Here is a 10,144-nt window from a genome sequence, read left to right as displayed (position 1 = left end):
TCCCTGGGGTAGAGGAGTCCAGAACTAGAGGGCATAGGGTTAGGGTGAGAAGGGAAAAATTTAAAAGTGACCTAAGGGGCAACTTTTTCATGCAGAGGGTGGTGCGTGTATGAAATGATCTGCCAGAGGAAGTGGTGGAGGCTGGTACAATTACACCATTTAAAAGGCATCTGGATATGTATATGGAGAGTTTAAAGGGATGTGGGCCAAGTGCTGGCAAATGAGACTAGGTTGGGATATCTGGTTAGCATGGACAAATTGGACTGAAGGGTCTTTTTTGTGCTGTAAATGTGACTCTATGACTCTGCGTATTGAAAAAACATTACAAACACAAAAAGATTCCATCCTCTTTTCCCGAGATATATCCCATACATCCACTCAACCCTCATGAAGTATCACTCTATCATCATTCCTTAATTTATACTTAACTTGTGAGGTCACAAGTATTTCCTGTCAGCAACCTCCTGCACATTCACCAGGTGTGATTCTTTCTGTCTCTCCTTGAGACACACAGACCAGACACAGGTTAACTTATTGGCATTACTCACTGAACTCGAAAAGACACAGAACCTTTTTGGTTACATTTAGGTTGCTAAACAGCACATCTGCTGGTTGGATCTTCTGAACTGAACCTACTTCTGGCCTCTCGGTTTTTCTCTCTCTGAGTCACAAATCTTAACTGAGTAAACACTTCAACACTTTCACAGAAGCGTTTGCTTGGAGGTCAGTTAGCTCAATTGGCTGGACAGCTGCTTTCTGATGTGAGGTGATGCTAACAGCATGGATTCAATCTGTAGACCAGCTGAGGTTACCATGATGGCTTCTCCTTTGCCCTCATGATGGCCCTCGGGTTAAATTACCATCAGTCATCTCAGTCTGTAATGAGAGGACAGCCTCATGATCTGGTAAGACTGTAGCAACTTTACCTTGTCCAGTCAGTTTGCTTGAGCCACATGATTTATTAGAAAGCTGCATTTATTGGCAATGTTACCACCAGGTGGCACAGTGATCGCACCCAGACAAACAGCTTTGCATCTAACCTTGTATCACAGGCTCTACAGCACAGCGGGAGGCTAATGTTTATGCTCCTTTGGAGACTCCTTCCATCTTTTCTCATCTAACTTTACCATTTAAACACTTTATCCCCTTCTCCCTCATCTGGGGGTTCTCTAGTTTCTCCTAATATGCGTCTCTAGGCCCTCCCAGTAAGAGTGATTTCACAATCTCACCATTCTCTCAGTATTCTGAATCTCCTGATGGATTTCTTGGTGACTCCGTGAGACCGTTGGCGTCTAAATGACAACCTTCCCCAGTGGAAACACTATCTCAGTGTTCACCCAATCAGAACAAGTGATGGTTTTAAACATTGCAAGTAATCGACACTCTTCCAGAAGCCCCTGTCCTTTACTTCCAAAGGACAGGGAGATGATTTGCAAGGGTAGACATTCTCATTATCTCACAGCAACAGAAATGACAAGCAGTATGTCAAAAGAATTAGATCAGTCTTGAAGATCACCATGAATTTCGAATTTATATTCAAGTTTGAAAACTGTTGCTCTGGAAGCAATGACTATTCAACACTCTACACACTAGTTGTCCTTCTGCATATTCTGAAAATAAGTAATTTTTTAAGCTAATTATCTCTGTATTCACTCCATCAAAACCAGCGCCTGTTTTAACCAGTAGCTTACCCTTAGACTTTTTTTTGTCGTTGTATGGGATGAAAAATAAGGGAGTGAAGGAGGATTTTAAATTCCCTCTCACTGACCTTGTGTGAAATGACACTTTCTGGCATCAGCCCTGAACAGATTGGCTCGAATGTCAATTTCAAAGGGAGATTTTGTCTGTGTATTTTGTCAGAGCTTGTAATCAGCAAAATGAGATCACCCCCAAATCCTCACAGACCAATGAGCACATACCTCGTTTGTGCAACCTCTCTCCAAAAGTATCAAAACTACATCGGTTGTGAATAACTGAGAGTGAGAGGTGAAGCAGAGGGTCTGAACGTATCAATAAATAACAGTTCAGCGGGTACTGAAAATACAACACAAGGAAGGCAGAAGGAGCAGAGGATTTTATGATTCGGAGGTGCCTCATCACACAACCCCAGGTTATAGTCCAACAGACTTATTTGGAAGCACTAGCTTTCGGAGCGCTGCTCCTTCATCAGGTGGTTGTGGAGTATAATATCATAGGACAGTAACTTTACAAAAGTTCTGGAATTTACGTATGAAAGAACTGGGATCAACATGCCCATTCTAAAAGGTGAGAGACTTAATAAAACAATCCAGATCATTTTCAATATATAATTTCAGTTACATCACACTGGAAACTTTTGCTATAAATTCTATGTATTTTGATCTTATACTCCACTACCACCTGCTGAAGGAGCAGTGCCCCGAAAGCTAGTGCTTCCAATTAAACCTGTTGGACCATAACAGAGTACTTTATTTAATCTTTTTGTATGAGATACAAAAGAATATCAATCCTTAAAATGCAGGTGTAAATGTATGCTTTTATTGTTGGCAACACTCACTGTTCGGTAAGTATATACATTCAATGCAGATAGACTATACATTCTATACATTCAGGTATTACAATCCAATTCAGGTTTGAGTCAGGGAGGGAGGGGAACTGGATCGAAGGCCACCTTTGTGGGGAGAGGGAAATCAGGGAGATGAGGAAATAATGCTGGGATGGGGAATAGAGAAACCAGCGGGACAGTCACTGGAATCACATGCCAAAGAATAACCTTCCTTACAAAATAAACTTAGAAAATTTATTTGGGTTTAATTTGCTAAAACAAGATTTGACATGTCTTCAAGGGTCAGTCTTAACTTAAATTCATTGCAGGCTTTTAGCGTCAATTATAATCTCGAAAAAGGACAGATGTGCGGCCAGATTTGTAAAACTTTTAAAGTTAAGCCTTTACAGGAAAACAAGCCGTTTTTAATACAATTCTGCTGGTTTAGAAACTCCATAATAATTAACAGTGCGAGAATGTTTTCCAAAAGAACAATTTACAAGGTGTCTTCTGCTGTCTGCGGGGGATCCCCGCGTTAACCGACCTCTCTTCAACCGAACTCTCTTCTCCGTCTCCCGGGCTCAAAGATGTGAAGTCATTTTCCAAGAGATTGTCATCAGACTCCAACAGCTCAGTCAGAAGTTTTAACATCAGGTACTTCCTGCTTTTTGTCACTTCCTTGTGGACAGAGAAAACAAAAACTTCTGTCTATAAAACACAAGAGGTGTGTTCATTGATGCAAACATTATTTGCTTACACAAATCGAGCTGAATTGTTCTGAATGCTTTTCATAGTTTACAGTTCTATCTTCGCCACCATCCACCTGTATCATTGCAATTTACTCTTCGCTGACTCTATAGTAATGAGCACTTCCTTAAACCCTACTCTTCCTGACCTGCCAACGTATTCATGAAAAATCAAATCTTTAAATTGTTGAGGTTTATTGGTCTTTTCAATAGTATTCCACTAGTCAACAAATTTTTCAAAGGTACAACCGGCACTGGGGTTTCTAATCTCTGAGTAGGTTTTCAATATCTGATGTGCCATCAGGAATGAAGGGCTTGTGCCCGAAACGTCGAATTTCCTGCTCCTTGGATGCTGCCTGACCTGCTGCGCTTTAACCAGCAACACATTTTCAGCTCTGATCTCCAGCATCTGCAGTCCTCACTTTTTACTATTTCAATATCAACAGGTGCCTACGTTTTGACCCAGTACGTTTGAGTGATTTACGGGACCATTGCACAAAGCAGTTTATACTCACCCAGATTGGCTCTGGAACAGATGTGGGCTATATATCAGATTAACTTCTTTCCTGAAAGAAATTGATGACCCAGCTGGGCATTTATGACAATCCGACAGCTTCAATTGCACTTTTGCTGGAACCAGTTTTATGTTTCTGCATTTTTGTTTTCAAACCAATTTCAAGTTCTCAAATTAGTGATCTTTGAACTTAAATTCTCTGGTTTATTAGAGTCATAGAGACATACAGCACAGAGACAGACCCTTCGGTCCAACCCGTCCATGCTGACCAAATATCCTAACCTGATCTAGTCCCATTTGCCAGCATTTGGCCCATATCCCTCCAAACCCTTCCTATTCATGGACCCATCCGGATGCCTTTCAAATGTTGTGATTGTACCAGCCTCCACCACTTCCTCTGGCAGATCATTCCATACACGTACCACCCTCTGTGTGAAAAAGTTGCCCCTTAGGCCCCTCTTAAATCTTTCACCTCTCACGTAACTCTATGCCCTCTAGTTCTGAATTCCCTCACCCAGGGCAAAGACTTTGTCTATTTACTGTTTCCAATTCCCTCATGATTTTATAAACCTCCATAAGGTCACCCCTCAACCTCTGACACTCCAGAGAAAACAGGCCCACCCTGTTCAGCCTCTCCCTATAGCTCAAATCCTCCAACCCTGGCAACATCCTTGTAAATCTTCTCTGAACCCTTTCAAATTTCACAAAATATCCTTCTGATAGGAAGGAGACCGGAATTGCACACAATATTCCAAAAGTGACCTAACCAACATCCTAATACAGCCGCAACATGACCTCCCAACTCCTGTACTCAATACTCTGACCAATAAAGGAAAGCATACCAAACACCTTCTTCACTATCCTACCTACCTGTGACTCCACTTTCAAGGAACTATGAAACTTTGTTCAGTAACACTCCCCAAGACCTTACCATCAAGTGTATAAGTCCTACTAAGATTTGCTTTCCCAAAATGCAGCACCTTGCATTTATCTAAATTAAACTCCATTTGCCACTTCTCAGCCCATTGGCCCATCTGATCAAGATCCCATTGCACTCTGAGGTAACCTTCTTCGCTGTCCACGACACCTCCAATTTTGATGTCATCTGCAAACTTACTAACTATATCTCATCTGTTCACATCCAAATCATTTATCACAAACAGTGGTGGACCCAGTATCAATCCTTATGGCGCTCCACTGGTCACAGGCCTCCAATCTGAAAAACAACTTTCCATCACCATCTTCTGTCTTTTACCATCGAGCCTGTTCTGTATCCAAATGGCTAGCTCTCCCTGTATTCCATGAGATCTAACCTTGCTAACCCGTCTCCCATGGCCAACCTTGTTGAACGCCTTACTGAAGTCCATTTAGATCATATCCATTGCTCTGCCCTCATCAATCCTCTTTGGTACTTCTTAAAAAAATTCAATCAAGATTGTGAGACGTGATTTCCCACGTACAGAGCCAATTTAACTATCCCTAATCAGTTCTTGCCTTTCCAAATATATGTAAGTCCTGTCCCTCAGGATTGCCTCCAACAACTTGCCCACCACCGACATCACAGTCACCGGTTTATAGTTTCCTGGCTTTTCCTTACCACTTTCTTAAATAGTGATACCAAGTTTGCCAACCTTCAGCCTATTGGCATCTCACCTGTGACTATCGATGATACAAATATCTCAGCAGGGGGCCCAGCAATCATCTCCCGAGCTGCCCACAGAGTTCTAGGGTACACCTGATCAGGTCCTGTGGATTTATCTACCTTTATGCATTTCAAGGCATCCAGCACTTCCTCCTCCATAATATGGACATTTTTCAAGGTGTCACCATCTATTTCCCCACATTCTATATCTTCCAAGTCCTTCCTCACAGTGAACACTGATGCAAAATATTTGTTTAGTATCTCCTCCATTTCCTGCGGCTCCACACGTAGGTGGTGCTGATCTTTGAGGGTCCCTATTCTCTTGCTAGTTACTCTTTTGTCCTGAATGTACTTTTAAAAACCTTTTGGATTCTCCTTAACCCTATTTGCCAAAGCTATCTCATGTCCCCTTTTCACCCTCCTGATTTCCCTCTTAAGTATACTCCTACTGTCTTTATACTTTAAGGATTCACTCGATCTCTCCTGTATATACCCCGACATATGCTTCCTTCTTTTTCTTAACCAAACCTCAATTTCTCTAGTCATCCAGCATTCCCTATACCTACCAGCCTTTCCTTTCACCCGAACAGGAGTATACAGTTTCTGGATTCTCATTATTAATCCAGACCTATACAACACCAGTTGTATATCTCAATATCTCTTGATGTCAATGTTAACTTTCCTAGAATCCTACAGAAAAGAATGACACCATTCGTTCTATCATCCCCATACTAGCCCTTGTGGAATAGCTGGCCAGTTAGTCCTATTTCCCTGCCTCTTCCCCAGAACCCTGCAATTTACCATCCTTTACATATCCAATTCCCTACTGAAAGTTACCATTGAATCTCTTTCCTTCAAATTTCAGGTATCACGTTCTAGATTACAACAACTCATTGTGTAAAAAAATCTTCTTTTTCATCTCTCTAAACCAACTTGAACATTGTGACCTCTGGTTACTGATGGTCTGTCAATGGAAACCACTTCTACTTATTTCCTCTTCAAAATTTTAACAGCTCTATTACATTTTCCTTCCATTTTCTCAGTGTTTTGGAGAACAATTCCACTTTCCCTCATTTCTCTCCACAATTTCCCCAATACTATCAATTCAATTCTCTCCTTTTTGTTGAAAAGCAGAGTACTGCAGATGCTGGAAATATGAACTAAGGCCTGAAACATTTACTGTACTCTGTTTTACTCTTTTTCTCTCCACAGATACTGCCTAACTTGTCAAATTTCTTCCCCAGCAGTTTCTGTTTTTATTGCAGACATCTAGCATCTGCAGTATTACAGTTTCATTCACTGCCAATTCTTTTTCAGCAAAACCTGCCTGAAAAATAAGTCCTAATCTTCTCTCCAGTGGGATTTTCTTTCATCTTTTTTCACTTTGTTCAGACTTTTGTTTTCTATTTTGGTCCTTGCAATTATTGATTGAACCTGTTCCCCTAATTGCCATATTTGCACATTTTGTAATTACCTTTGACTCACCCTGTTTACCTGAAGTTTCATTCGCTCCTCCAATGGGTCTGCTGCCTCAACACTTAGAAGAAGCAGCATGGACATCAGGCACACTGTCATTTGCCACTTCATAGTGAAGCTCAAAGCTCTCCAGAATAAAATGCTAAATGTGTTGTGAACACCTCAATCGTTTTTTTTAACTGGATGCTTTTCCAGCTCTTTTATAGCGCAGCAGAACCAACTCTCTGACGCACAAAATTAATGACACAATTAAAGCCTAATAGTCAAGTGCATCATTAACCCAATAAAGGCCTGAAATCTCAGTGTGTATAAAGAGTGACAGGTTTGTGTCATCGTAAATGGAAAAATGCTAATTTAGGAAGAACATAAGTGACTAATAATATTACTGCTATAGGTTTGTAAATTTATTGTGTGAGTGTTTGAAAGGTCTGTAATGTGGATGGTTCAAATTGAAGTATAATTATTCATTAAGAAGTTTTACAGCTTCCGTTCTAGAAACTTTCTAACGGCATAAGCAAAAATACATCTTTAGCTGTTTCAAAGAGGAGCTAGACATTGGATACACCATCTAATGCAATACAAGCAATAATCAAAACCTGCAGCAATAATCAAAATGTGGAGGCTGACTAGAATTAATCTAAAGAACTGTTGGTCGGCACCTTGAGTTCTGGGGCAAGTTGTTTCTTCAAAACACAACTCAAGAGTCCTTCCACTGGTTATTTTAATCTATATTCTGTACTGAAAATCAATTCTACTTCTCATTTTTAATTCAGGTTTTCACATTTATTGCAACAAATTAATATAATGATGTCTGCCCACCATTCACAGCATATTGCTTGGCTATCCATTTAAATGTATTCAAGTGTGTTTGATGAATTGCCAAATGGGGTGCATACTTCAACCATATTTTGGTGGGTGTTTGTTGATTTACGGTACAATCATGTCTGGTCTCAGAACAGACAATAAACTGATGCATCACCTGCCCCTGGAGGTGGAAATAACATTTAAGAGAAAAGCAGAATTCTCCTCCCCTTTCTCCTGACTTTTAATTATTCCTCAATAAACATTCCTTCTTGTTTAACTCATTCTTCAGTACAAATTGGCTGGCCATGTTTCTTACATTATTGGAAAAAAAACTAAAATTAACACAGTTGTTTTGGGGTGTATTGAGGTCATGAAAGATGCTATACAAATGCAGTTCTTTTTTCCTTTCTGATTTACCTGTTCTGAATCAACATTACCATCACCAACATTACCATCACCAACACTTGATTCATCTTGTTTTTGTTCCATTAGTAATTCAAGTAGCTTTCAAGATTCAAGTTCAATGTTATTTTGCTCCATATTGTTCAACAACATGCAATGTCACTACAGACTTTCTTTTAAGAAACCTCTCTTGGTTCCCGTGTCAATCAGGTTCTTGTAAGCAGGCACTGAGCTGTAGCCAGGCACTTTACTGCAAGGATCCAGCCAAAATGGAGCCAATCCTTTCTTCCATACCTTCTTCTGTCAACCAGAAAATAGAATTGGGAAATGTCTAGAACCAGTCCGTGTATTCATCTTCTCAAAGCAGGTGATGGCCTTGAGAGACAAGAAAGGGGGGGTGGGGGGGTGGAGACAGCGAAGAATTTGAAAGGCTATAAACCTCAATAAGCTTCTCTCACTGTGCAGTGGTTAGCATCAGTACTGTATGAATGCACTGAGGAACAAATTCTACTTTACGTTTCCGAAGTCAGTGGTTTGCTGAAGTCAGCTGGTGTGGTTGAAATTCTACCTTGGCTTCACCATCCTCGAGGGACATGTATGTTCACACTTACTGTTAGAAAAGCTGAGCTAACTTGAGAATGTAATTTAAAAGGAGTTCTGGGATTTACATATCAAAGAACAGAAAGCAGCATATCCCATTCTAAAAGATGAATGACTTAATCTAAAATTGTTTAAAGTATCACATCTCCATGACACTGGACTCCTTTGGCTATAAATTATGTGATCATAATTTTATTCTCCACAACCACTTGATGAAGGAGCAACGCTCCGAAAGCTAGTGCTTCCAAATAAACCTGTTGGACTACAACCCGGTGTTGTGTGATTTTTAACTTTATCCTCGAGGTAAGGAGACAAGCAAATCTGCTACAGTTTCCTTGCCCGGTGAAAATATTTTTGATTAAGAAAAGATTCAGGTTGAACACCCTGACATTCAGTGCCTTGGCTGTTGTAGGAAGGTGGTCATTTGATGCAAACATTGGACAGAGCACTGCCTTTGGCATTAAAACATTCCAGACACATGTTCTAAGGAAAGTTACACTTGTTTAGACATTTGAAGACTTTTTCTTGTAAGAATCTTTATTTTTTCCATTTTTACTCCAACATAACGTTCTCCAAAAGTCTCCACAGAACCAAAGGGACAAATGATTAGGAACAAGGCATAGACACAGAAGGCAATTGGCTGCAGGTTTTGTGATTACAACTATCCCTTAGCACACTTATGTTGAAGAATAGGTGCCAGAATATAAAGTGTACTGTATACAACAAAAGAAGAAATCAAGAAGCCATAGTTCCACTCTCCCACAAGAGAAAGGCAACTAATGGCAGTTTAACCTGAGGGTCCCCACCCCTCAGCAAGGAGAGAGGTTGAGGACACAAATCCTTCCTTGAAATCTCATCCAGTGTGGGAATTGAACTGACAATGTTAGCATCACTCTGCATCAGCAACCCAGCCAGCTGAGCTAACTGATTCCCAATACCCTGATGGGATCAGAACACGGCTCTGAGTTTGGATGAACCACAGTAAAATATACATTGCCTCCCATTCCGCTTCCAGCTTTTAATCTGCAGTTTCAGATTTTAATAGACAAGAAAATAACTTCTGCTGTTCATGGGGAGATTTAAGATGTTACGCAGACATCATTAGCAAGCTATGTTGCACAGAATAGAGAAAAGGCATCTGTTCTCTACAACAAATTAATGCAATGTTCCCCCTGGTTCTACTGCAGCAGCTGTGCTCAATACTTAGCAATGAGGAAATCATTCCTGTTCAGATGCAATGGAGAGTAACCTGGTGGTCAATCTAATCCAGTCACTTTCCTACTGTAGAGTCTATTCTTTTTGGAACAAATTCACTGGACCAATATTGACTAGATTTTTAAAAAAAATTAAATTAACATATTGGATTCAAAATCCTTGTTGTGTAATGATTGTAATGAGGTCAGCCAGATGGGCCTCATGGAATAAGAGTTCCCTGA

At 40.4% G+C, this 10,144-nt stretch overlaps 1 protein-coding gene across 1 annotated transcript; it reads right to left on the bottom strand.

The window, feature by feature from the left end:
* Positions 1-2,867: 2,867 nt before the first annotated feature.
* LOC132833596 (somatostatin-2-like) lies at positions 2,868-7,001 on the bottom strand. The gene is made up of 2 exons (XM_060851971.1): positions 6,912-7,001; positions 2,868-3,202 (listed from the first exon to the last, which is right to left on the bottom strand). The coding sequence occupies exons 1-2, from the start codon at positions 6,999-7,001 to the stop codon at positions 2,987-2,989; spliced, it is 306 nt and encodes a 101-aa protein (XP_060707954.1). The 3' UTR covers positions 2,868-2,986.
* Between the last annotated feature and the right edge of the window lie 3,143 nt (positions 7,002-10,144).

This window comes from Hemiscyllium ocellatum, chromosome 37 (assembly GCF_020745735.1).
Source record: "Hemiscyllium ocellatum isolate sHemOce1 chromosome 37, sHemOce1.pat.X.cur, whole genome shotgun sequence".
Classification (NCBI taxonomy): domain Eukaryota; kingdom Metazoa; phylum Chordata; class Chondrichthyes; order Orectolobiformes; family Hemiscylliidae; genus Hemiscyllium; species Hemiscyllium ocellatum.
Note: the sequence above shows the minus strand (reverse complement) of the source record. Positions and strands in the feature narration are given on the sequence as shown.